This window comes from Balaenoptera physalus (genome assembly GCF_965194825.1).
Source record: "Balaenoptera physalus genome assembly, chromosome: X".
Classification (NCBI taxonomy): domain Eukaryota; kingdom Metazoa; phylum Chordata; class Mammalia; order Artiodactyla; family Balaenopteridae; genus Balaenoptera; species Balaenoptera physalus.
In genome coordinates this window covers 132,063,851-132,090,644 of record NC_138903.1, presented here as the reverse complement: position 1 = coordinate 132,090,644, position 26,794 = coordinate 132,063,851, and the positions used below count along the sequence as shown (strand labels likewise).

The 26,794-nt window shown below is 57.8% G+C and overlaps 1 protein-coding gene, 1 long non-coding RNA gene and 1 pseudogene across 5 annotated transcripts in view; 2 read left to right on the top strand and 1 right to left on the bottom strand.

The window, feature by feature from the left end:
* Positions 1-10,921: 10,921 nt before the first annotated feature.
* On the top strand, positions 10,922-13,212 carry LOC309652762 (melanoma-associated antigen 1-like; the record flags this gene model as incomplete). Its single annotated transcript, XM_082446764.1, has 4 exons — positions 10,922-10,975; positions 11,840-11,937; positions 12,034-12,134; positions 12,243-13,212. 4 exons carry the CDS (start codon positions 10,922-10,924, stop codon positions 13,118-13,120), a joined length of 1,131 nt encoding a protein of 376 aa, XP_082302890.1. The 3' UTR covers positions 13,121-13,212.
* A 37-nt stretch (positions 13,213-13,249) lies between these two features.
* Positions 13,250-26,794, bottom strand: part of LOC309652677 — a 13,684-nt gene continuing 139 nt past the window's right edge. Inside the window, exons 1-4 of one of the 3 annotated variants that reach the window (XR_014258876.1) lie at positions 25,549-26,794; positions 19,725-19,866; positions 15,908-16,097; positions 13,250-15,105 (exon numbers count right to left, since the gene is read on the bottom strand). The exon at positions 25,549-26,794 is cut by the window's right edge and continues 139 nt beyond it. This is a non-coding gene — a long non-coding RNA (uncharacterized lncRNA). The remainder of the gene's footprint in view (positions 15,106-15,907; positions 16,098-19,724; positions 19,867-25,548) is intronic. The other 2 variants (XR_014258877.1, XR_014258878.1) reach the window with 2 other exon arrangements.
* Positions 22,370-23,266, top strand: LOC309652760 (melanoma-associated antigen 10 pseudogene; annotated as a pseudogene). The gene has a single exon. The product of its transcript is annotated as a melanoma-associated antigen 10 pseudogene (transcript).

Genomic DNA, 26,794 nt, shown 5'->3' with positions numbered 1-26,794 from the left:
CCTGCCCTATGGCGGGAACAGGACAGTCCCACAGCAGGGCACGCACCACTGAGCCGACGATGGTGTGTCCCGAGGAACAACGGGGTGGCCTTCAGTTGTACTGCTAATTACTTTCACATTTCCAAGTAAATTCCTATTCCAATGCTATGTTATCTTGTTCAGGATCACAGAATAATATGGGAATCTTACTATTTGTTTTACACAATAGCAAAACTCTTGTCGTTGAACTGAATTAGTGCAAATACATGTGTGATTAATGTCATTCACAAACTTAGATACTGAAGCTTATTAAGCCTTCTTTTAAGTGGAACAATATTTGACAAATTCCTAAAGAAAACAGAGATGAAATTCCATGTCATCATACACAACAGGAACCCAAAGATGCTGCACACCGGGTTCCCCCGACAGGCCTGGGCCCTCACCACTTAGAAGGCTGACCGCTCCCTCTTCAAACTCCGAGCGAAGGATCAGCCTCCCTTCCTGCCCCACGGGAGAAGCTGCTGGACGTGGGCCTGGAAGGAGCCTGGCTGCTGCTCTGGCTCAGGCCCCCTCTTCCTCATCGCTCACACCCTCTGCACACAGGGATGGGAAGGACCTGGAATCCCATCCACTGGCCCTGAGCAGATGCTCCAGGACCTGCCACTTGCTGGTCTCCACGTGGGCCCGGGGACCCCACAGGAACTCGTAGTGGGCGGGGTCACAGTGGGGCACCTGCCGGTACTCCAGGTAGCCCTGCTGCACCCACAGTTTGGTGAGGAGCTCCCTGGGCTCCCCATAGATGTAGTGCTGCCTCCCGGCACACACACCCACCTTGCTAAGTGCTCCCCACACCTCCTCCTCTGGGGCAACAAAGTCGTCCTCCAGGAGGATCAGGCCCAGGAGCAACACCAGGAGGCCGGGCTTGGGCATGCTCGGCCCGTCACTCAGCATCCCATCGTAGGCGAGGCCCAGGGCGGGGACGAGGACATAGGAGTGATTGCTGGGGTCCACTTCCTTCACGTCGAGGCCAAGGACCAGCTGCGAGTGCGCGGAGGCTCGGCTGAAGACCACGGCGAAGTGGTCCTGGTAATCACTGAGGATGGTCAGCATTTCTGCCTCTGTGGTAGTCTCCTTTGTGCGATACTTGGGCAGCAGGAACGCCACCAGGTCAGCCATCAGCACAGTAAGTGCTTCCTGGGGCAAGGACTCGGCACAGGCGGAGAAGGAGGGGGCGACGGGGGAGGAGGAGGACGAGGGGGATGCGGCCTCCTCGCCCGTAGCCCCGAACAGCTGCGCCTCCACCGGGCCCTGGGCCTGGACTGGGGCCTGAAGGTCTGCCTCAGGCTGGCGCAGCTTGCTCATCTCGACCAGGGGCCTGATGACTGGGGTCGGGCCGCCGACGGGAGTCTGGGCAGGGGTGACAGATACGGACCACGGGCCTGTGGGAGAAAGGGGGTGTGAGCGGCCTCGGCAGAGACACGCACCCTGGGCAGCTCTGACAAAGGCCACTTACAGGGCTCGCCTGGAGGGGTGCCCTCGGGCCTCACAGGGGCGCTCCTCCTGGGCGGCCTGTCCCCTGCCAACCTGAAGAAGGAAGCGAGGTGGCCCCTCAGGGTGCAGCCAGCGCAGCCCCAGGTACCGACCGGGGCTGAGAGGGGTGTGGGGAGGTGCGGTGACTTGGGCCTTGTGGGGTCCCCTCTGTTCTGGGAGGGGGAGCCCCTGGGTGCACACTCAGGGCACGCACCTCACCTTGACTCCTGGCGCTGCCTGGGCCTCCTCGGCTCTGTGGCCTGAGGACACGTGCCTCAGACCTGGGCCTTCGCCTCCCGGTTCCTGGAGCCCCTGTAAGAGGAATGGAGGGCGCACCTCGGGTGTAGATTGTGGCACAGCCCTGGGCCCCTCGGTGCTGGTAGGAGGGGTGGGCCGGACTCTGTGAGGTTCCCACTGTCCTGGTGTGGGTGGCCCGCTCTGTGTTCACTCAGGGCAGGGCGTCCCCTTCGCCCTGGCAGGGCCTGGGCCCTCTGTCTGCTGTCCTGAGGCAAAATTCTCAAGACACATTCCCTGCACTGAAAAGAAGGGCGTGAGGACCTCCACATCTGGCCATGGTGCCCAGGGGCTAACAGGGCTCACAAGGGACAACCAAACGCCGTGGGGTCCATCTGTGCTGGGACGATGGTGGTCGGTTCAGTCTCCACCTTGACACCCTTCAGGGCCTGGGACAGCTCCCTCTGCTGACTGTGACCCATCTCCTTCAGCCAAGGCCTCACCTCCATAAGACACCAGAAGAGGAAGTGAGGGGCAGTCAATGTACCCACCTATTCTGGGACACCCAGGGGTGACAAAAGGGGCAGGGCCGGCTGGGCTCCAAGTACTCTGTGTGAGGAGGGGTCTCCCCAGTCTTCTCCATGACCCTTGCCAGGGCCTGAGGCCAGACACCCAGAGCAAGGTGCCCGCCTCCCTGAACCCACCCATCTGGAAATGAGGAGGGGTCAGTGAGACAGGTCCTGGCTGGGGTTTCCAGGGCTGACAGTTGGGTCAGGCCAGATTTCTGTGGGCCCCCCTTTGTTCCGGGGATTGGGCTCCCCTCAGTCCTCTCTCGGGGTCCACACCTTGACACCTGGCAGATCTTGGGACTCCTCCCTCTGCTGACCTGATGTTTCCCCTCAGACCAAGGTCTTTGCATCCCAAGACGCCTCCATCCCCAACCACGTGGCAGAGGTGAGAGCCTGCAACGTCCCGTCAGCCCTGCCGGGGACCTACCAGGGCTGACAGCCTGGGTGAGCTTCTCTGAGGTCCCCTCTGTTCTGGGGTCCAGGGTCCCCTCAGTCCTGCCTCAGGGTCCTCACCTTGACCCCTGGCAGGACCTGGGAATCTCCCCTCTGCCCACCTGACACCCCGCCCCGCATACCAGGTTCCCACTCTCTATGAGACCCGGATGTCAGGAAGTGCTGTAACTGGCCCTCCGGCCCTATGACCTCCCAGGGCCGACTCTGATCTGAGGTCCATGGTCCCCTCTGTCCTCCCTCAGGGGCCTCACGTTGACTCCCAGCTGGACCTGCGATTCTCCCCTCCACCCACCTTAGGCCCCGCCCCTTATCCCAGGTCCCCAGTATCTCTGAGACCTGGACGTCAGGAAGTCAGGACAGGCCTACTGTGCTCATCCCGCCCCGGGACCTCCCAGGGCCACCTGCAAGGGCGGGGATCTGGTGGGTCCCTTTTGTCCTCCCTCAGGGTCCCCTCAGTCCTGCCTAAGGGCCCTAACCTTAGTCCACCAGGGACCTGACATTTGACCCTCTGCGCTCATGAGGCCCCGCCCCTTATCCCAGGTCCCCAGTATCTCTGAGACCTGGATGCCGAAGTCAAAACGCCTTCCCAAGTGCTCATCCTGCCCCCGGGACTCCCAGGGCTGTCGGCAGGGGCGGGGATCTGTGGGGTCCCCTCTGTCCTCCCTCAGGGTCCTCAACTTGAGCTCTGGCAGGTCCTGTGATGCCCCCTGTGTTGACCCAAGGCCGGACCGTCACACCAAGGCCCTCACTGTCCTGAGACCCCCGGTGGGAATCTATGGACAGCACATCAGGCCACCAAGCCCAGGGCTTCCCAGGGCTGAGATGATCCCTCTGGGTTCCCTCAGCCCTCCCTCGGCTCCTCACCTTCCCTCCCAGCTGGTCGGCGCCCCCCCTGCCCACCTGTGTTTGGTCCCCTGAGGCCCAGGCCCTCCCCAGCCAGGACCCCTGAGAGGGAAGCGGGGGTCGGGAGTGGCGCTTATCCCCACAGCCCTGCCGGGGGTCTCTCAGGCCTGACAGCAGGGCCGACCTGGATGCCTTGTGGCCTCCGAGTCCCCCTCATGGTTGTACCTTGAGTCCTGGTGGGGCTGGGCTCCTTCCCTCTGCCGACCTGGCCCCGGCCTCCCTGCCCCAGGCCCTCCCCTCCCCCTCCCAGGGGGATCAGTGCACGTTGCATCCGGACAGCATGCCGGGGGGCTCCCAGGGCTGTCGGAGGGCCGCAGATGCATCCCCTGGGGGCCCTCAGTCCTCCTCTGGTCCTCACCTCGACTCCAGGCAGCACCTGGGCCCCTCCCTCTGCCCACCTGAGACTGCGCCCCGCAGACCGAGCCCCTGACCCCCCGAGATCCCTGAGGAGGTGGGCGGCGGAGTGGGATGGGCAGCCTGACAGCCCGGCCCGGGGTGCCCCAGGAGTCCCAGTAGGGGTGGGGTTGCATGCTGGGGGACCCTCTGTTCCGGGCCTGCTGGACCCCTCCATCCTCACTCAGGAGGGTCCTCCTCAATCCCGAGAGAAAGGCTGCAGTCCCAGCACAGATGCTGGATGGGGGGCTGCCGCGCCCATGACCGTGGGGGGAGCACAGAGAACCGCACACCTTCCCCTTGGGGCTCCTCACCAGACTCCAGACTTTGGCAACCTGTTTTAAGAAACGTTTAGTTTTAGCTGAAGAGGCCTGAGCAGTGGCAGGTGATTTAGGGAAACGCTTGCTTTGATGATTAGATCATATTACCTGTTGGAGTTACGTGATTGTCACTTTTTCATCCTCATTCATAGTGAGTAATACATTTTACATGTCTGTGCAGTGCAGTGTGTGTCCTATGTATATATATAACATGTGTGTAGAATATATGTGCCTATATACACATGCATCGCCATACCACATGTATGTGTAGGGAACGCGTCATGTATGTTCCCGTACCCAGACTGAGGTCATCCACAGGGCCCTGAAAGGCACAGACACTCACGCCCCGTGGGGGTGCTGAGAGCCCTCCAGCCCGGCGGTCCCCGTGCTTTGAATGCAGGCTTGCCGCCTGCCTCACAGCCAGTCTGCCCGGGGAAGTGAGCCTGCAGGAGAATGTGGGGCCACCACGCCGCCGGGAGAGACGGGAGCAGAGTGGGCAGTGGAAGGAGAGAGCAGGGCCCAAGCCTGCGCAGAAGAGCCGCCTGCCGAGGGCCGTGCCTCGGACCCCCACGTCCAGGACCCTTCTCCATCCTCACACCCTCAGTCCTAGACCCTCACCCTCCTCCCTGGCCCTCGTGTCCATCTCACGAGAGATGGTGACCTGATGGGGCTGGGGAGGCCACGTGGGCAGAATCCAGTGTCAGGCTCTCATGGGCACTAATGCCTGGCTTCCCTGTGTTTTCTCCATTATGTGGCCTGAGGCATCAGGTAGTAGGACCCCGTGGAGGACAGCTGAATCCCCCTTGACTGTTGGGGAGACAAGTCAGGCCAGTGCGGGGATGGGGCTTTGCACGTACACTAAGCTCAGCTTGAATAAGAGTCCTTCTAGTGATAAGCTGATCAAATCATGGAGACTCCCTATGCCTCGATTTCTCCATCTGTAAAATGGGCCTCGTAATAGTACAAGGCAAAAGCATTGGTGTGGGTTTCCCCATGATGTGACCTGTTTGTAAAAGGCCTGGGCCAAATGAAGTGGTCGGTGGATGTAGCTCTTGTTACTGAGTGTGTAAGAAAGATGCGCCCTCCCCCATGTTGTGAAGATTCCAAACCAGTACATGTCTTCTGATCCCCGCATACGTGGATTAGTGCAGTTTTCCTTTTCTCGTGAAAATTTGTTATCAGAATGCTTGGATTCGCCTTACTCTTTTTCTCGCTTGCCCCTGTTCACGATGAGGCTATGGATTTGAGGTGTTGCTTCCATTGGAACACAGGTGTTTGCAGCTTTAACTCCCAAGTGCCTCTTTGGCCGCGAGCCATAAGTCCTGGGGGCGTTGGTATGTGTTTTCTTCATTTCAAAGTATTTTCTAATTTCCCTTGTGATGTCTTGTGTGTTCCCTGGGCTATTGTTACGGACTGAACTGCATCCCCCCAAATTTTGCATGTTGAAGCCCTAACCCCTAGAACCTCACAATGTCACTGTGACGGGAGTTAGTGGTTCTTAGGTTGACATGAGGTCATTGGGATGAGGTCTAAAGCAAGATGGCTGGTGCCCTTGAGGGAAGAGCAGATCAGCACATGCAAGGAGAGAAGGCAGGGCCTGGGGGTGCGTGCACAGAGGAAGATGCCGAGTCCGTGCTCCAACATGCACTACATCAGGAGGTGACTGACCTGGTGGGGTTCCTGCTGCCCAAGTATCGCACAAAGGAGACTACCACAGAGGCAGAAATGCTGACCATCCTCAGTGATTACCAGGACCACTTCGCCGTGGTCTTCAGCCGAGCCTCCGCGCACTCGCAGCTGGTCCTTGGCCTCGACGTGAAGGAAGTGGACCCCAGCAATCACTCCTATGTCCTCGTCCCCGCCCTGGGCCTCGCCTACGATGGGATGCTGAGTGACGGGCCGAGCATGCCCAAGCCCGGCCTCCTGGTGTTGCTCCTGGGCCTGATCCTCCTGGAGGACGACTTTGTTGCCCCAGAGGAGGAGGTGTGGGGAGCACTTAGCAAGGTGGGTGTGTGTGCCGGGAGGCAGCACTACATCTATGGGGAGCCCAGGGAGCGCCTCACCAAAGTGTGGGTGCAGGAGGGCTATCTGGAGTACCGGCAGGTGCCCCATTGTGACCCCGCCCACTACAAGTTCCTGTGGGGTCCCTGGGCCCATGCGGAGGCCAGCAAGTGGCAGGTCCTCGAGTATCTGTTCTGGGTCAATAGCTTGGATCCCAGGTCCCTCCCATCCCTGTCTGCATAGGGTGTAAGTGATGAGGAAGAGGGGGCCTGAGCCAGAGCAGCAGCCAGGCTCCTTCCAGGCCCACGTCCAGCAGCTTCTCCCGTGGGGCAGGAAGGGAGGCTGATCCTTCGCTCGGAGTTTGAAGAGGGAGCGGTCAGCCTTCTAAGTAGTGAGGGCCCGGGCCTGTCGGGGGAACCCGGTGTGCAGCATCTTTGGGTTCCTGTTGTGTATGATGACATGGAATTTCATCTCTGTTTTCTTTAGGAATTTGTTAAATATTGTTCCACTTAAAAGAAGGCTTAATAAGCTTCAGTATGTAAGTTTGTGGATGACATTAATCACCCATGTATTTGCTCTAATTGGGTTCAACGACAAGAGTTTTGCAATTGGGTAAAACAAATTGTAAGATTCCCATATTATTTTGTGATCCTGAACAAGATAACATGGCATTGGAATAGGAATTTACTTGGAAATGTGAAAGTAATTAGCAGTAAAACTGAAGGCCACCCCGTTGTTCCTCGGGACACACCATCGTCGGCTCAGTGGTGCGTGCCTTGCTGTGGGACTGTCCTGTCCCCGCCATAGGGCAGGGCCAGGCCCCGGGCATGTGGGCCACAGGGGGAGGGGCTGCCCTGGGGGGAGCGGGCATTGCCGGCACCCAACTTCCTGGCGGGACGCCACACGAGGCGCCCTCAGAAAGGGAGACTGTGGGGGATGGAGGGCCGCCGGGTGGGGTGTATGGGAGGCACGTTGTTGGGTACCTTGGGCGGGGGTGGCGGGTTCCGTGGGCTTCGGTGGCTGTCAGAAGTTCCTCTCTGTGTTATCATGCCCTCTGTTCAATGGTTTCAGTCAATGTTTCTCTTAGTAAATTTCCCTGAATGTTTCAGCTGAGTCTGGCCTCTGCTGTGGGCAATGGAGGGAAATGGCTGCTGGGGGTCAGGGCGGGGGTCCAGAGTAGGATTCCTGCTCAGCACCCACGGGACACCTCTCCAGTGAAAGGGTAGGGTAGGCACTTTGCAGACCCAGAGGTGGTGAGGGTTTTTCTTCCATTTCATAGGTGAACTGTAAAGTTGTAGTGAAAACTGATAATTGCCTAAAAAGGCAGTAGAGAATTTAAAATGTAAATTAAAAATTTATCTCAGCAGGAAGAAGGGAACATAGGAGCAAAAATAGAAGGACAGACAGTGCTATGGACTGAATATTTGTAAACCTCTCCCCCTCATTCACCTGTTAAATTCTAACTACCAAAGGGATGGGATTTGGAGGTGGGGCCCTGGGAAGTGATTAGCCCATGAGGAGGGAGCCCTCATGAATGAGATTATTGCCCTTGTAAAAGAGACCCCAGACAGCTGCCTCATCCTCTTCTGCCATGTGAGAAGATGGCTAGTTGATACAACTAGACAAGAAATCAGTCCATATAAAGAAGAGCTTTATTACTAGTACTTTATTACTCAGCTGTACAAAGGAACGAAATTGGGTCATTTGTAGAGACGTAGATGGATCTAGAGACTGTCATACAGAGTAAAGGAAGTCAGAAAGAGAGAAACAAATATCGTATATTAATGCATGTATGTGGAACCTAGAAAAATGGTACAGATGTACCGGTTTGCAGGGCAGAAGTAGAGACACAGATGTAGAGCACAAACGTATGGACACCAACGTGGCAAAGTGTTGGGGGCGGGGGGGTGGTGCTCTGATGAATTGGGAGATTGGGATTGACATATGTACACTAATATGTATAAAAGGGATAACTAATAATTACCTGCTGTATAAAAAAATAAATAAAATTAAATTAAAAAATTAAAAAAAAAGAGAAAGAAAAAAGAATAGCTTTATGACATTAACAATCACAGCAGAAACCCACCTGTAAAGACAGATTGACCTATGTGCCACCATGGGCTCTGCACCTCCAAGTTTGCTCCTCCAACTCGGCAGCCTTGCAGGGAGGCCTTCCTATTGGTGGAAGGCCAATGGGCGTGTCTTTTGCTTCCAGAGGCGCCAAGCCTTGGGACCTCAGGCCCTCAGTGCGCATGGCTACTGCTGCTTCCGTAGCAAAGCGCCCCCTCACGTGCTCTTCTGATCCAACCACTTTCTCTGTAAGGAGACGTCTAGAACTTTCTCTCTCATCTTCCTCGGGCTTCCGGGAGCACCCGGAAACCCACGTGGCGTTCGCACAGAGTGCCTGGGACAGTGGGCTGCACAGTTCCTGGCTGCAGTGCTGAGACGAGCTCTTCAGCCCCTTCTGAGCGGGACTCCGGCGTCATCCACAGAGTCAGAGAAAGTCAGGAGACAGGCGGGGGCTTTGCCCGGGGCTGGACTCCGCAGGTACCGGGGGCGCTGGGAAGGAGTGGGGGTGGGGGGAGGGGTACGCGCTGCTCGATGGGGAGTGGGGGAGGGGCGGCGGAGGGCAGCGGGCTGAAGGGGGGCTGGGGGAAGGGTCCCTCAGTGTGCGGGTCCGAGGGGAGGACCGTTAGCTGCCGGGGTGGCTGGTGGGGGGCGTTCTGGAGTCGGGGTGCAGAGGGTGGGGTAATGGCTAAGCGTGGGGGGGCCCGGAGCGGAGGGCTTCCTGCTGGGCGGGTGGGGCCGGCTTTGGGGGCCAGAGGAGAGGACGACTGGCTGCGGGGGTGGGGAGGACGCGTCGGGCGGGCCACTCCCCCTCCTCGGGCCGAGACACGAGGGGAGGGCTAACGGCTGCCGCGTGTGGCGGGAGGAAGGTGGAGCTACTCCTGGCGCAGGCGCGGGTCGATGGGGAGGACTCTCGGGCCCCCTCCCCGGGCCGAGACACGAGGCGAGGGCTAACGGCTGCCGCGTGTGGCGGGAGGAAGGCGGAGCTACTCCTGGCGCAGGCGCGGGTCGATGGGGAGGACTCTCGGGCCCCCTCCCCGGGCCGAGACACGAGGCGAGGGCTAACGGCTGCTGCGTGTGGCGGGAGGAAGGCGGAGGTACTCCTGGCGCAGGCGCGGGTCGATGGGGAGGACTCTCGGGCCCCCTCCTCGGGCCGAGACACGAGGCGAGGGCTAACGGCTGCCGCGTGTGGCGGGAGGAAGGCGGAGCTACTCCTGGCTGAGGCGCGGGTCGATGGGGAGGACTCCCGGGCGCGGGTGCGGTAGGCGTTGGGGGAGCTCCCGCCGGGGCGGGGGGTGGGGTGGGGGGGAGGATGCTCGTGGCAGGAAGGGGGCTCCGGCTCCCGGGTGGGCGAGGGCAAGAGGGGTGGGCTCTGCGTCTGGGGTGCGAGAGGCGAGAGCCCCTGGCTCTGGGGGTGCTCGGGGCAGGACTCCCCGGTGTGGGGAGGTGAGAGAGGCAGTCTGATCTCTAAGCATGGGGGGCGCCCGGCTTGCAGGGCCCAGAGCGGATCGCCAGCAGGTGGTGGGTGGGGGAGGGTGTATGGGGGGATGTAGTGGGGGGGGCGGGGAGGAGCCGCCTGGCCACGAGGGGCGTAAGTGATGCTGAGAGGGGAGGCGCTGGGGCTGCTGTGATCCGGTGGAGGCTGTTGACCATGGAAGATGGATTTGTGGGGGTCCAGGGAGGGGTCCTGCCCTGCTGCATGAGGCATCGAGAAGCTCCGCTGGCTGCCGGGGTGGGGCTAATGGCTAAGCGTGGGGGGGTCCAGAGCGGAGGGCTTCCTCCTGGGTGGGTGGAGCCGGCTTTGGGGGCCAGAGGAAAGGACGACTGGCTGTGGGGGTGGGGAGGACGCGACGGGCGGGCCACGCCCCCTCCCCGGGCCGAGACACGAGGCGAGGGCTAACGGCTGCCGCGTGTGGCGGGAGGAAGGCGGAGCTACTCCTGGCTGAGGCGCGGGTCGATGGGGAGGACTCCCGGGCGCGGGTGAGGTAGGCGTTGGGGGAGCTCCCGCCGGGTCGGGGAGTGGGGTGGGGGCGGAGGACGCTCGTGGCAGGAAGGGGGCTCCGGCTCCCGGGTGGGCGAGGGCAAGAGGGGTGGGCTCTGCGTCTGGGGTGCGAGAGGCGAGAGCCCCTGGCTCTGGGGGTGCTCGGGGGAGGACTCCCCGGTGTGGGGAGGTGAGAGAGGCAGTCTGATCTGTAAGCATGGGGGGCGCCCGGCTTGCAGGGCCCAGAGCGGAGCGCCAGCAGGTGGTGGGTGGGGGAGGGTGTATGGGGGGATGTAGTGGGGGGGGGCGGGGAGGAGCCGCCTGGCCACGAGGGGCGTAAGTGATGCTGAGAGGGGAGGCGCTGGGGCTGCTGTGATCTGGTGGAGGCTGTTGGCCATGGCAGATGGATTTGTGGGGGTCCAGGGAGGGGCTCTGGCCCCCTGCATGAGGCATCGAGAAGCTCCAGGTCGCACTGGAGGCCATAGGGCGCGATGAGCGCTTGCAGTACTTCCTCACATCCTGGCCGCGGAGAGACTGGGGAGCGGGTATAAGGGGCGGTGTCTCAGGTGGGCGGAGGGAAGGATCCCATGTCCTGCGTGGAGTCAAGTTGAGGCCCCTGAGGGAGGACTGAGGAGGTGCTGGGCCCCAAACAGAGGGGACCCCACAGATCCCCGACCCTGCCGTCAGCCCTGGGAGGCCCCGGGGGCAGGATGAGCACACGCATTGTTTCTTTATTTCCCCATCAGGTCTAAGAGACCCTGGGGACTTGGTATAAAGGACGGGGCCTCAGATCGATAGAGGGGAGGGTCCAGGTGCTGCCAGAGTGAGGGTGAGGCCCCTGAGGGACGACTGAGGGGAGCCCACAGAAACCCATCCGTGTGGTCAGCCCTGGGCAACACCGGGGCAGGATGACCCCAGGCAGCATTTCCTGACATCCGGGTCCCAGAGAGAGTGGGGACTTGGGGTAAGGGGCAGGGCCTCAGGTGGGCAAAGGGGGGTATCCCAGGTCCTGCCGGGGGTCAAGGTGAGGACCCTGAGGGAGGACAGAGGGGACCCTGGACCCCAGAACAGAGGGGACCTCAGAGGAGCTCGCCCATGCTGTCAGCCCTGGGAGGTCCCGGGCAGGGCTGACTTGACGTTGCAGGCTCTCACCTCTGCCACGTGGTTGGGGGTGGACTCGTCCAGGGATGGGAGGACCTTGGTCTGAGGGGAAACATCAGGTCAGCAGAGGGAGGAGTCCCAGGATCTGCCGGGGTCAAGGTGTGGACCTCGAGAGAAGACTGAGGAGAGCCCAATCCCCGGAACAAAGGGGGGCCCACAGAGTCCGGCCCACCCCTCCTGCCAGCACCGAGGGGCCCAGGGCTGTGCCACAATCTACACCCGAGGTGCGCCCTCCATTCCTCTTACAGGGGCTCCAGGAACCGGGAGGCGAAGGCCCACGTCTGAGGCACGTGTCCTCAGGCCACAGAGCAGAGGAGGCCCAGGCAGCGCCAGGAGTCAAGGTGAGGTGCGTGCCCTGAGTGTGCACCCAGGGGCTCCCCCTCCCAGAACAGAGGGGACCCCACAAGGCCCAAGTCACCGCACCTCCCCACACCCCTCTCAGCCCCGGTCGGTACCTGGGGCTGCGCTGGCTGCACCCTGAGGGGCCACCTCGCTTCCTTCTTCAGGTTGGCAGGGGACAGGCCGCCCAGGAGGAGCGCCCCTGTGAGGCCCGAGGGCACCCCTCCAGGCGAGCCCTGTAAGTGGCCTTTGTCAGAGCTGCCCAGGGTGCGTTTCTCAGCCGAGGCTACTCACACCCCCCCTCTCCCCCAGGTCCGTGGTCCGTATCTGTCACCCCTGCCCAGACTCCCGTCGGCGGCCCGACCCCAGTCATCAGGCCCCTGGTCAAGATGAGAGAGCTGCGCCAGCCTGAGGCAGACCTTCAGGCCCCAGTCCAGGCCCAGGGCCCGGTGGAGGCGCAGCTGTTCGGGGCTGCGGGCGAGGAGGCCGCATCCCCCTCGTCCTCCTCCTCCCCCGTCACCCCCTCCTTCTCTGCCTGTGCCGAGTCTTTGCCCCAGGAGGCACTTACTGTGCTGAAGGCTCACCTGGTGGCGTTCCTGCTCCTCAAGTATCGCACCAAGGAACCGATCTCCAAGGCAGAGATGCTGAATATGGTCCTCCGTGACCATCGGGACTACTTCCCCGTGGTCTTCAGCCGAGCCTCCAAGTGCATGCAGCTGGTGTTTGGCGTGGACGTGAAGGAGGTGGACCCCCGCGAGTGCACCTACGTCCTGGTCCCCACCCTGGGCCTCACCTGTGATGCAGTGCTGAGCGATGGGCAGATCATGCCCAAGGCCGGCCTCCTGGTGATGCTCCTGGGCCTGATCGCCCTGTACGGTGACCACGCCCTTGAGGAGGAGGTCTGGGAGGCACTTAGCGTGATGGGGGTATATGCAGGGAGGGAGCACTGCATCTACGGGGAGCCCAGGGAGCTCCTCACCAAAGTGTGGGTGCAGGAGGGCTACCTGGAGTACTGGCAGGTGCCCCACAGCGACCCCGCCCGCTACGAGTTCCTGTGGGGTCCCCGGGCCCACGCAGAGACCAGCAAGTGGCAGGTCCTGGAGCATCTGCTCAGGGTCAGTGGATGGGATCTCAGGTCCTTCCTATCCCTGTGTGCAGAGGGTGTGAGCGATGAGGAAGAGGGGGCCTGAGCCAGAGCAGCAGCCAGGCTCCTTCCAGGCCCACGTCCAGCAGCTTCTCCCGTGGGACAGGAAGGGAGGCTGATCCTTCGCTCGGAGTTTGAAGAGGGAGCGGTCACCCTTCTAAGTAGTGAGGGCCCGGGCCTGTCGGGGGAACCCGGTGTGCAGCATCTTTGGGTTCCTGTTGTGTATGTTGACATGGAATTTCATCTCTGTTTTCTTTAGGAATTTGTTAAATATTGTTCATTTTAAAAGAAGGCTTAATAAGCTTCGGTATCTAAGTTTATGAATGACATTGATCACACATGTATTTGCACTAATTGTGTTCAACGACAAGAGTTTTGCTATTGTGTAAAGCAAACTGTAAGATTCCCATGTTATTTTGTGATCCTGAACAAGATAACATGGCATTGGAATATGAATCTCTTGGAAATAAAAAAGAACTTTCGAATACAATTGATGAGGTCAAGAAAAAGAGAAATAAAAGTACAAGTTAGTTAATTCTTACTTCTTGTGCCTTCTCATCTGTCATTTTCCAAAACTAATATGCATACATATATGTATACGTAAATATCAGATTAGCATGGTTTACTTAAGAAATAGCTGAAAATTAATCTGAGTCAATAAGGCCCCTGCTCACTGGCTTGTTTATTCCGCAGCCCTCCACGGAGCCTCTGCTCTCTGGAAGGGCCTGTGTTAGTAGAGGGAACGCTAGGAAAAGCAGGACACACCCACACCTAGAGTGATGGTCTAGGAGCCGCAGTCACATGAGGAACGTGGTGAGACGTCCCCTCAAAGTCCCACAGAACAAGTCAACATGGGACGAGGCGATGGGGCTCCAGGAGCGGGCCCTGGAGGGTAAGTGCCCCGAGCCAGGGCAGTTTGGGCCTTTGGGAAGCGGGGCTTCCTTCTGTGGGAGGTGACGGTGATGAAACTGGGTGGTGGCAGCAGCAGGCGTGTAGAGGGCATCTTAGGGGTGAGAAGAAAATCTGAAATGGGACATGCAAATTAGAAGTTCCTCTTCTGTCGTGGATAAATCTTCTGGGGCAGGAAGAGAAGGTGCACTCTGGGCAGAGACCCTCAGAGTCCTGGTTATTCTGCCTGCGCCTAAATACGCTCAACATCTTCCAAATGGGGAGGGGTGAGTGGAGTTTGGTCTGGCTCACAATTTACTCAGCCTTGGGGTATACAGTTGAAGCAGCTTTGGTAACCACCCCCGAATTGTTGGTAGGATTTTAATGGGGAGTCTTCTTTGAAAGTGGCTGCTGGACACTTAAACTGATGGATCAGCTTTCCTAGGTGGTCAGACCCCAAAGCCTTAGATGAGGAATGGTCATAGGAACCATGGCGGCAAAAACACCGAGTGACGCTGAATTCCACACATCTCAGAATCCTCCTTGGAGGGGAAGGATGGCTCCTGTGGATATCCTAGCGGGATGTTACCAAGGAAACTAACTAGCCCTCCTCCCACAGTCTGGTGTCTGGTCCTTGCCCCACAGGAAGGTCGTGGCTGTCCGGGTGCCCAAGGGCACCCGTGCAGGTGCTCAGGCACGTTGCATCGTGTGGCGGCAGCTGAGACTCCCAGGCTGAGATGTGTCCTTGCATGAGGAGGAAGGGGCACATCCTCAGCCTGCTGAGACTACGGGCTTGATTGCAGAGGGAAGGGCAGGAGGTGCTCTGGAGGGAATAGGGGGAGCCCTCCCTGTTGACATTCACAAGAGCCTTGGAAAGTAAATGGGATCTTGTATTAGAAAGTACCCGTCACAGAGTAGTGACGAGAAGTAGTTGCAGATTCAAGGCACATTTGGCTTTGTCGGAAGCTCCTCCACCTAATGAACGGAATTTTTTTCAATGCAAAGTTATAGCAGCTGCTTTTTGTTGAGCACCTAGTACACAGCATTGCAGGGGAGAGACTCACTCCAAGTCCTGGCCCATATGTTGTCTTCCTCTGCTTCCTGGCAGCTGCCTGCAGGGAATCTGGGATCCTTTATGTAAACCTACAAATATTTTAAAATAAGATGGTGTTTAAATCACTGTTTTAAATACAAAGACAGAAGAAACTTTCCACTTAAATAAAAATAATACATTGGTGCGGAAAAATTGTGGATTGTGGGCAGTGCAGAAGGTGTCCTAGGGGTGGTACATCCAGAGGGACCCAGGAGGGGCCGAGATCCCTGGGAGCAGGGGGCAGGGATGCAGCCTAGGAGCCTGGAGCTGAGCTGCAAGCGAGAACCCCGTGAGGACCCTGCACTCCTCTCACCACTAGCCTCCTTCCGGGGACAAGCCTTCTGTCCCCTTCCCTTCCCCACGTGGTAGGGCCTGGCCAGGTGGAGAGCAGACTCGGGGATGGGGAACTGGCACCTGAGCCTCTCGGGAGAGGAGCCCACAGTGCCCAGGTGGGAACCGCGGCTTATAGGTCAGGAGGACCCTTATCGTGTCTCCTGGGGAAAGCATTCTCACTTTGGGAACCATAGGTCCTGCCAGCCCTGTCAATAGGGCACCAGTAGCCACATGAGGCTGCTGTTGAGTACTGACACGTGGTTAGTGTGTCCCAGGGCCTGGACTTCTCTTCAACCTTAAAACACTTTAAAGTTAAATGTCAATAGCTAGATGTGCCTAATGGCTGCACAGCCCAGGTGTGGAACTACAGACCCTAAACTTGGGGGACAGGAAGCACAGCTTCCCGTGTGGGCCAGTGGGAGTGACGGCAAGTGGGGTCACTCTGCCCTCTGGTTCAAGGACCACGTATCCCATCTAGTGGTAGAACAGCGACGACAGATGTCGATTGTGTCTGATAACCTGGAGGATGACACCTCATCATCATGGGCTCTCATCTCCAAACGTACACCTCCTGTGTGCTTTGTCGAGGCCATTCCACTGCTCCAGAAGACCCGCAGCTTCGGGAAGGTGTGGGCTGACATTGTGGCTTTGCGTCTCACGGCCACGTGCCCTCCGAACCCCTCGCTTGCTGTACGAGTCCCGGGTGGTCCTGTGAAATATCCTGTGTCAGTCCATCCTGCCTTCTCTAAGCCCTCAGTTAGTGGCACCAGACGAGGCACCGTAAGAAGGAAAGTCAAACCCACATCTAGAATGTGTGATACGCATTGCAGTCAAGATGACCCTCTCCCCCTTCAAGGATGGAAGTGAGATGTTGTAATCAACTAACCATAAGTGGTCCATTGATTTCCTTTAGGAATGGTACAACATTGAGGATTCTGCCTTAGTCTCTGTGATAAACATAATATAGTACTTGTATATCTATCTATCTACATATATATCTAACTACCATATAGAGACGAAACCACAACAAGATGGGTAGGACGATCAGACTCATGGTATAGTCAAGACCCATATCTTTGGGTGGGCAACAGAGAAACGGTAGGATAGTTGCCATTGCAGATATTCTCCCCCAGAAGCGAGGGGTCTGAGCCCCACACTGGGCACCTTAGCCTGGAGGTCATGCACCGGGACCGCATGCTCAGAGAACATTTGGCTTTTAAGGTGAGCGAGTCTTACTTTCACGAGAGCCAGACAGCGGTAGGAAGTAGAAACTCCCCTCTTAAAGTACGCACACCAAATCTCACCTGCTCCAAGACCCTGTGCAGAAGCAGTAATTTGAAAGAGTCTCCGTCAGGCCCACCTGCTCATCACAGATAGCCTCCTGCGGAGGAAGTAAGTGGCTGGAGCTGACCCTGGGGCATGGATACTGGTGGCAGCCATGTGGAGGCGCTCGTTGTAGCACAAGGACGCTCCTGCTGGCAAGTGCCATTTTGGAGGCCTCCCTCTAGCTTATTAGCAAGGGGACTCAGCCATGCCCACCAGCCTGTTGGCATCAGGACTGGGAAGCCTCAGGCCAAGCCGCTAGGTGAGCATGGGCACAGCTCCACCACCAGCAGGCCAGCTGCTTTAGGACCCTCTGAGCCCCAGCCTACCAGGACCTGGCCTGCCACCAGAGCACCCAGGAGGTTGCTCCAGCCACCTGTGTGGGCGAACAAGCCCCGGGACCCTCCGCCCTGCAGCCAGCTGTCCAGACCCTGCCCCATCCACCAGCAGGCCGACACCAACTTCAGCAACCCCAGGGCTCGGCAGCCAGAGACCCTGGGCCCAGGTCTGCCTACCAGCCGGCTGGCACCTCTTCCAGCACGCCAGGCTCTGTAACCAGAGACCCCAGGAAACAGCTCCATCCACCAGTGGTCTGACACTAGCCCCAGGATCGGGCTGTACGCACCAGGGAGAGGAACCAGCCCCAGGACCACTGTAGCCCTGCAGCCTGCCATGTCAGATCTAAGCCCACCCCCCAGCAGGCCAGCAGCAGACCTGGGACCCCCTAGGCCCTGGATTTCCAGACCAGCAGGCCAACACCTGCTTCAGGGCACCCTGGACCCCGCCACCAGCTATGTCACGAAAGAGCCCCAGCCAACAGCAGGCTGACACTAGATTTGAGAACCCTTGGCCCTGTAACCCCCCATCCCAGAACACTGCTCCACCCACCAGTGGGCCAGCACCAGGCCTGGGACCAGCCAGGTCTCAGCAGCCAGACACCTCCTGCCCCAGCCCCAGCCACCAGTGATCAGCAGCCTCTGCACAAGGCAAGGCCCGGCAACCAAGCAGACCAGGGGCCAGCCATGCCTACCAGGCTGCCCACGCCAGTCAGCCTGCCACAGCAGAAGGGACCACGCGGTCCCCATAGGGGGGCAACACGAGAGCATAGAGCTCTGGTGACAAAAGGGCAGTGGACTGCTGGGATGCATAGGTCGTCTCCTTCAAGACACCACTCCTCCTAGACCAAGAGATATAACCAGCCTGCCAAATACAGAAGAGTAAAAAGAGAGAATTAGGGAAAATGGGGGTGGGGGGAGAGAGCAATATGGTCCAAATGAAGGAATAAGATAAAACCCCAGAAGAAGGACCAAGTGAAATGGAGAAAGCAATCTACACAATAAAGAGTGCAAGGTAATGATCATAAAGATGCTGAGAGAATTTGGGAGAAGAATGGATGAACACAGCGAGACGCTTAACAAAGTGTTAGAAAATATAACAAAGAGCCATACAGAGCTGAAGAATACAAGAGCTGAAATGAAAAATACACTAGAAGGTACCAAGAGCATATTAGATGATGCCGAGGAACACGTCACCCAACTGGAAGGCAGAGTAGTGGAAATCACTCAAGCTGAACAGATAAAAGAAAAAAGAATTTTAAAAAATGAGGACAGTTTAAGAGACCTCTGAGACAACATCCAACACACTAACAGTTGCATTATAGGGGTCCCAGAAGGAGAAGAGAGAGAGAAAGGGTCAGAGAACATAATGGAACATGAAATAGCTGAAAATTTGCCTATCCTGGGAAAGGAAACAGACATCCAGGTCCAGGAAGAAGCCAGAGTCCCAAACAGGATCAACCCACAGAGGACCACATCCAGACCCACTGTAATTCAAATGTCCAAAATTAAAGATAAAGAGGGAATATTAAAGCATCAAGGGAAAAGCAATAAGTTACTGACAAGGGAAATTCCATTAGGCCATCAGCTGCCTTCTCAGCAGAAATGCTGCAGGCCAAAGGGAGTGGCACCATATTTCAAAAATGCTGAAAGGAAAAAACCTACATCCAAGAATGCTCTACCCCGAAAGCCTATTGTTCACATGTGAAGGAGTGATCAAAAGTTCTGCAGAAAAGCACAACTAAAGGAGTGCAGCACCATGAAACCAGCTTTTCAAGAAATTTTAAAGGGACTTCTCGAAGCTGTAAAGAAAAGGCCACAGTTGGAAATATGAAAATTACGAGGGAAAATGTCATTGTTCAAACAAATGTACAGTAAACGTAGAGGAAGCGTGCAGGAAGGGCACATGACAGAAGTAGTAAAATCATCTGTATCCCCAAAAAGTAGATGAGGGATATGCAAAGCAAAAGGATATATGATATCCAAACCGTTAAGCATGGGGGAGGAAGTACAAGGCAGTGTTGTGAAAAATGCATTTGAATTTAAGAAATCAGCAACTTAAAATAACCATATGTACAGAAACTATACACACACACACACACACACACACACACACACACCCCATACGTACATACACATATATAAACATACAGCATATATATATACGCTTGTGTATGTATGCATACATACATCCACACATATTTAAACATACAGTAATGTGAAATGTTAGAAGCATTCTTGTGAGGGACAAGTCCTAGAAATATTTTATCACCTCTAATTTTTGAAGCTGCACTGCAATAGGAAGCCAGAGCTATGGATCTCAAAATAAAGAAGAAATACGTAAACGGAAAAGAACTAGTATTTCGTGTTACCACATGATCAACTATCTCGCAAATTCAAAGGAAGGTGCCCATGGAATACTCAAATGAATAAGGGACTTCAGAAAAATAGAGGATGGAAGGTCACCACCGCCAAATCAAGAGCCTTGCCGTGCAAGAGCAATAACTATTTAGAACATGTATTAGAAAATGCCTCATTTTAAAACGGCAATAAATTTTAAAAGTTACCTAAGAAGACGCCTAACAAATATGTAGACAAGGTCTTTATGGAGGCATTATACAAGTTTACTGGAAGACTCAGGTTCAAGGGTTCCTAAATAAAAAAGCAGCATAGCATACCCAATGATGGGAAACGGTATACGGCGACCATGTCGATCCTCCTTGTTTATAGATTTACAGAATTAGTGCTATAACTTTATCTGCCAAGATGACAGTCAGTTTTGAGCTTCTGTCTTCTGTTCCCATGATAAATCCTAGAAAACTATAGGAGGGAGAATGAAAGAAACTATATCTATATCTATATGTAGATATAGAATATATCTATATAGATATAGATATATAGATAGAAAACAGATATATAGATATAGACGGAAATAAAATGTATCTCCCACCTTGGCTCCTGAGGGGAGCCAAAGTGAGGAGCAGCGGGAGGACTGCGGGGCTCCTGGGACCCAGATCACGGTTGGAAGGTGGGTTGTCCCTGCCTTCAGCCCTGGGAGGCCCTAGGGCGGCATGAGCACACGTCCGGACTTCAACATCCGGGTCCCACAGAGATTGGGGACTTGTGGTGAGGGGTGGCGCCTCAGGTGGGCAGATGAGAAGCCTAGGGCCTAGCAGGACAGAAACGGAGGACCCTGAGGGAAGACTGACGGGACCCTGGACCCCAGAACAAAGTCGGCCCTGGAAGGCCAAAGTGTGAGATGAGCTCTTGCAGCACTTCCTGACATCCTGGACTCAGAAAGGCTGGGGAAGGGGTGTAAGGGGTGGGGTCTCAGAGAGGCTGGGGAGGGGGCATAAGGGGTGGGGTCTCAGAGAGGCTGGGGAGGGGGTGTAAGGGGCGGGGACTCAGAGAGGCTGGGGAGGGGGTGTAAGGTGTGGGGTCTCAGGCGGGCACAGGAGAGAATCCCAGGTCCTGCGAGGAGTCAAGGTGAGGGCCCTGAGGGAGGACTGAGGGGAACATGGACCCCAGAACAGAGTGAGCCCTGGGAGGCCATAGGGCGGGATGAGCACGGGCAGCACTTCCTGACATCCGCGTCTCAGAGACGCTGGGGAGGGGGTGTAAGGGGTGGGGACTCAGAGAGGCTGGGGAGGGTGTATAAGGGCCGGGGTGTCTAGTGGGCATGGGAGAGAATCCCAGGTCCTGCGAGGAGTCAAGGTGAGAGCACTGAAGGAGGACTGAGGGGAACATGGACCCCAGAACAGACTTGGCCGTTGGAGGCCGTAGGGCGGGATGAGCACGTGCAGCACTTCCTGACATCCGGGTCTCAGAGAGGCTGGGGAGGGGGTGTAAGGGGTGGGGTCTCAGGCGGGCACAGGAGAGAATCCCAGGTCCTGCGTGGAGTCAAGGTGAGAGCACTGAGGGAGGACTGAGGGTAACATGGACCCCAGATCAGTGTGGGCCCTGGGAGGCCATAGGGCGGGATGAGCACGTGCAGCACTTCCTGACATCCGGGTCTCAGAGAGACTGGGGTCCTGAGATCAGAGGCGGGGCCTCTGCTGGGGGGAGGGGAGAATCCCAGGTCCTACCGTGAGTCAAGGTGAGGGCCCTGACGGAGGGGTGAGGGGACCACACCCTCAGCACAAAGAGGGGGCCCACAGGAATCCCTCCTGCCAGCCCTGGAAACCCCCGTGGGGCCCGCACGCCAGCCTCCTCATCCAGACGGCTGGTCTCGGCCAGGGGGCCTTGCTCCATGGGACTGGCCTCAGGCCCTGGCAGTGGGCATCGTGAGCACTGGGGAGACCCCTCCTCACAGAGTACTTGGAGCCCAGCCGGCCCTGCCCCTTTTGTCACCCCTGGGTGTCCCAGAATAGGTGGGTACATGGACTGCCCCTCACTTCCTCTTCTGGTGTCTTATGGAGGTGAGGCCTTGGCTGAAGGAGATGGGTCACAGTCAGCAGAGGGAGCTGTCCCAGGCCCTGCAGGGTGTCAAGGTGGAGACTGAGCCGACCACCATCGTCCCAGCACAGATGGACCCCATGGCGTTTGGTTGTCCCTTGTGAGCCCTGTTAGCCCCTGGGCACCATGGCTAGATGTGGAGGTCCTCCCTTCCTTCTTTTCAGTGCAGGGAATGTGTCTTGAGAATTTTGCCTCAGGACAGCAGACAGAGGGCCCAGGCCCTGCCAGGGCGAAGGGGACGCCCTGCCCTGAGTGAGCACACAGGGGGCCACCCACGCCAGGACAGTGGGAACCTCACAGAGTCCGGCCCACCCCTCCTGCCAGCACCGAGGGGCCCAGGGCTGTGCCACAATCTACACCCGAGGTGCGCCCTCCATTCCTCTTACAGGGTCTCCAGGACCCGGGAGGCGAAGGCCCAGGTCTGAGGCACGTGTCCTCAGGCCACAGAGCAGAGGAGGCCCAGGCAGCGCCAGGAGTCAAGGTGAGGTGCGTGCCCTGAGTGTGCACCCAGGGGCTCCCCCTCCCAGAACAGAGGGGACCCCACAAGGCCCAAGTCACCGCACCTCCCCACACCCCTCTCAGCCCCGGTCGGTACCTGGGGCTGCGCTGGCTGCACCCTGAGGAGCCACCTCGCTTCCTTCTTCAGGTTGGCAGGGGACAGGCCGCCCAGGAGGAGCGCCCCTGTGAGGCCCGAGGGCACCCCTCCAGACGAGCCCTGTAAGTGGCCTTTGTCAGAGCTGCCCAGGGTGCGTTTCTCCGCTGAGGCCACTCACACCCCCTCTCTCCCACAGGTCCGTGGTCCGTATCTGTCACCCCTGCCCAGACTCCCGTCGGCGGCCCGACCCCAGTCATCAGGCCCCTGGTCGAGATGAGTGAGCTGCGCCAGCCTGAGGCAGACCTTCAGGCCCCAGTCCAGGCCCAGGGCCCGGTGGAGGCGCAGCAGTTCGGGGCTGCGGGGGAGGAGGCCGCATCCCCCTCGTCCTCCTCCTCCCCCGTCGTCCCCTCCTTCTCCGCCTATGCCGAGTCTTTGCCCCAGGAGGCACTTACTGTGCTGAAGGCTCACCTGGTGGCGTTCCTGCTCCTCAAGTATCGCACCAAGGAGCCGATCTCCAAGGCGGAGATGCTGAATATGGTCCTCCGTGACCATCGGGACCACTTCCCCGTGGTCTTCAGCCGAGCCTCCCAGTGCATGCAGCTGGTGTTTGGCGTGGACGTGAAGGAGGTGGACCCCCGCGAGTGCACCTACGTCCTGGTCCCCACCCTGGGCCTCACCTGTGATGCAGTGCTGAGCGACGGGCAGAGCATGCCCAAGGCCGGCCTCCTGGTTCTGATTCTGTGCCAGATCACCGTGGACGGTGACCGTGCCCCTGAGGAGGAGGTCTGGGAATTGCTCAGCCTCAAGGGGGTGTATGCAGGGAAGCAGCACTGCATCTACGGGGAGCCCAGGGAGCTCCTCACCAAAGTGTGGGTGCAGGAGGGCTACGTGGAGTACCAGCAGGTGCCCCACAGCGACCCCGCCCGCTACGAGTTCCTGTGGGGTCCCCGGGCCCACGCGGAGACCAGCAAGTGGCAGGTCCTGGAGCATCTGCTCAGTGTCAATACCTTGGGTCCCACGTCTGCAGAGGGTGTGAGCGATGAGGAAGAGGGGGCCTGAGCCAGAGCAGCAGCCAGGCTCCTTCCAGGCCCAAGTTCACTGGTAGGAAGTGAGGTTGGTCCTTCACTCTGAGTTTGAAGAGAGAGCGGTGGAGTTTCCAAGTAGTGAGGGCCCCTGTGAGTGGGGGGAACATGGTGTGTAGCATCTTTGGGTTCCTGTTGTGTATGATGACATGGAATATCATCTGTTTTCTTTAGGAATTTTTCAAATGTTATTCGTTTTAATGGAAGACTAAACAAGCTTCAGTGTCTAACTTTGTGAATGACTGATTAGAATGTGTTTATAATTACCCAGTTTAAGAACAAGAGTTTTGCTGTTTTGTAAAAGAGATTGGGAAATCTGCCATTTCATTTTGTGACCCTGAGGCAGATAACATGGAATTGGAATCAGAACTGCTCTGGTAATGTGAAAGTACTTAGCAGTAATATAGATGGGGGAAGAATTAGAAAAATAAAAGTAATCGTAGTGAGTTTTTGCTTCTTATCCTTCTTGTCTGTCATCCTGTAAAACTAAGCTATCTCTGTTTAGTTGGATTTGCACGGTGATTTACGAAAGCAAGAAAAATTGATTTGAGTAAGTAAGCCCCCTGCTCTCCGGCTTATATATTCGGCAGCCCTCCACGGAGGCTTTGCTCTCTGGAAGGGCCTGTGTTAGTAGCGGGAATGCTAGGAAAAGCAGGACACACCCACACCTAGGGGGATGGTCTAGGAGCCGCAGTCACATGAGGAAGGTGGTGAGACGTCCCCCAAGTCCCACAGAACAAGTCAACATGGGACGAGGCGGTGGGGCTCCAGGAGCAAGCCCTGGAGTGTAAGTGCCCCAAGCCAGGGCAGTTTGGGCCTTTGGGAAGCGGGGCTTCCTTCTGTGGGAGGTGATGGTGATGAAGCTGCAGTTTCTCTGACATGACCGGGACAAGAAACCGCCCAACCAAAGGCCAGAGGAGAGAGGGGAAGGCTCTGTGATCCAAACAATATGAGAAATAACTGCCCATCATCAACGTTCCCACAGACGCCAAGTCCTGTGAGCTGCTTCACGAAGCTCACGCGCATCCCTGCAGCCCCTACAAGACACGGCTCGTCACACCCACTCGCTTCACACGTGAAGAACCTGAGGCCACGGGGCTTGGGAATCTTCCCAGGGTCACGTGCTGCTAAGTGATGGGGTGGGGACCAGAGCCCTGGTCTGACTTCCTCTCGAGCCCACGCTGCGCCCACCCACCCCCGGCCCGTGGCCGACCTCCTGACTGGCGACTCCTTGCTCTTCTCGGTGCTACACGGTGTCTTTCAGTTGACAAAAAGCAGGCCCAAGAAAGGAAGGTGCCAAGGAGACGCAGAGGCAGTGTGGGGCTGGTCTGTGGTTTGCTGAGATCCGCCACTGCCAGGTGCCGGCATTTCTGTCCAGTGCCGGCACCTTCCCGCGTGACGGCGCCCCGTCCCTGTTCCGGCCCTGGGGCCCTCCTGCCCAACGGGAGCCCGGCCTGCTGAGCTGCTCATGGCTGAGTCACGGGCAGGGAGGGACTGAGACTGCCTGGGACTGACTGTAAGGCCCCAGTGCCTACCGGGACAAGGCCCCTCCAGGAGCCTCCTCAGATACTGGAGGGAAGTGAACGCTGGCAGACACCCCGAGACCCTGGCGGCAGCGAGGGAGAGGAGCGGCTGGAGGGCCTCTGGGCTGGGGGCATCAGGGCGCGGAAGCCAAGGGCAGGGGCCGCAGGGCGAGGCTGGGAAAGGCAGGCCTTGGACGTCACCAGGGCTTGTGCCTGCCCAACTGAAGGGTCCCGAGACCCGGCTGAGAAAGACCCCCACGGTGCCACACAAACCCACTGCCGGGGCCTGGCTGGCACCTGGGAGGGAGAGGGACCAGGAAGGAGGCAGCTCCTACGGGACCCAGGGGGCGAGGGAGGGCCCGAGGAGGGGGGCAGCAGGCAAGGCCACACAGGCGGGCCCGCCCAAGGAGGCCCCAGCCTTCGGGCCCCTTCCGAGGAGCCACCGACGGCCTCCACCGAAATTCGCAGCCTCCGAGGTCACGTCCCTACAGGAGGAACTGACCTGAAAGAATGCTTTGTAAACCACTTTAGAAGCACAAAGACCAGGGAGCAGGCCCGAATCTAGGCCTGGAAGCTCCATCCAGGATGCCAGTCCTTAGGCTGAAAGGCACCTCGGGAGGTCCTCTTCCACACCCTCTTAGCTCTCCCCTTTCAGAAATAGGGCAGTGGCGCTCACAGAGGGCAGATGACCCTGCTTAGTGGCAGAGCTGGGACAGGGACCTAGGATCCTCGTAGACGGGCCTTTCCAAGGTGCCACTCTGTCCCCTCCACGGTGACTATGAAGGACAAAGTCGCCCACAACGGCCAGAGAACGCGCATCGCCAAACCCACCATCCTATCCTCCCACCTGCGGTGAAGACGGACGACTCTCATTCGGGTTTCGGCGCGTCTGACACCCAGACCCTCATCTATTTCCAAATGCACGTGGACGGGGGCTTCCTCCGGTCACGTCTAGGTCGGCAAGTAGGAAATTTCCTTGGGAGTCAGTCCGTGTCACTTAGGCCCGTTCAAAAGCGTCTAAGCTGAAAGCAAACAAAATCATTCCATGTATCCTCAAGGTAACAGCGAGACAGGGCCCCGGGGGTGGAGGTGGAGGTGGAGGTGGGGCAGGGGCGCGCGTGGGGAAGGAGAGCAGGGCTGGCCTGGGAGCGCACCAGTGAAATGCTCGCTTTCAATGGGACAGGCTACACGCTGAAGCCCCGAATCAAGTCCTTCAAAGGGCAAGTACCCACGGAGACCCAAGGTGGACGTGGGAGGCCAGGATCGGGGGCAGCAGAAGCCAAACCACCCCACTGCGGAAAGGAAACAGGGCTTTCGAGGCAGCCTCCAGGGAGGCTGGATCCGACGGTCTGGGAAGGCGATGGGAAAAGGACACACGCAGGTGTTCCAAAAGTGAGCACTCTTGGGCCACGAGAAGGGCTTCTATGGGAAGAAATGGACGCTGAAGACAATCCCTCTGTGATCCGCACAGGGATGAGGTCTGGGGCAGGCCGAGGAGAGAAAGGCTGCAGTCCCAGCACAGATGCTGGATGGGGGGCTGCCGCGCCCATGACCGTGGGGGGAGCACAGAGAACCGCACACCTTCCCCTCGGGGCTCCTCACCAGCCTCCAGACTTTGGCAACCTGTTTTAAGAAACGTTTAGTTTTAGCTGAAGAGGCCTGAGCAGTGGCAGGTGATTTAGGGAAACGCTTGCTTTGATGATTAGATCATATTACCTGTTGGAGTTACGTGATTGTCACTTTTTCATCCTCATTCATAGTGAGTAATACATTTTACATGTCTGTGCAGTGCAGTGTGTGTCCTATGTATATATATAACATGTGTGTAGAATATATGTGCCTATATACACATGCATCGCCATACCACATGTATGTGTAGGGAACGCGTCATGTATGTTCCCGTACCCAGACTGAGGTCATCCACAGGGCCCTGAAAGGCACAGACACTCACGCCCCGTGGGGGTGCTGAGAGCCCTCCAGCCCGGCGGTCCCCGTGCTTTGAATGCAGGCTTGCCGCCTGCCTCACAGCCAGTCTGCCCGGGGAAGTGAGCCTGCAGGAGAACGTGGGGCCACCACGCCGCCGGGAGAGACGG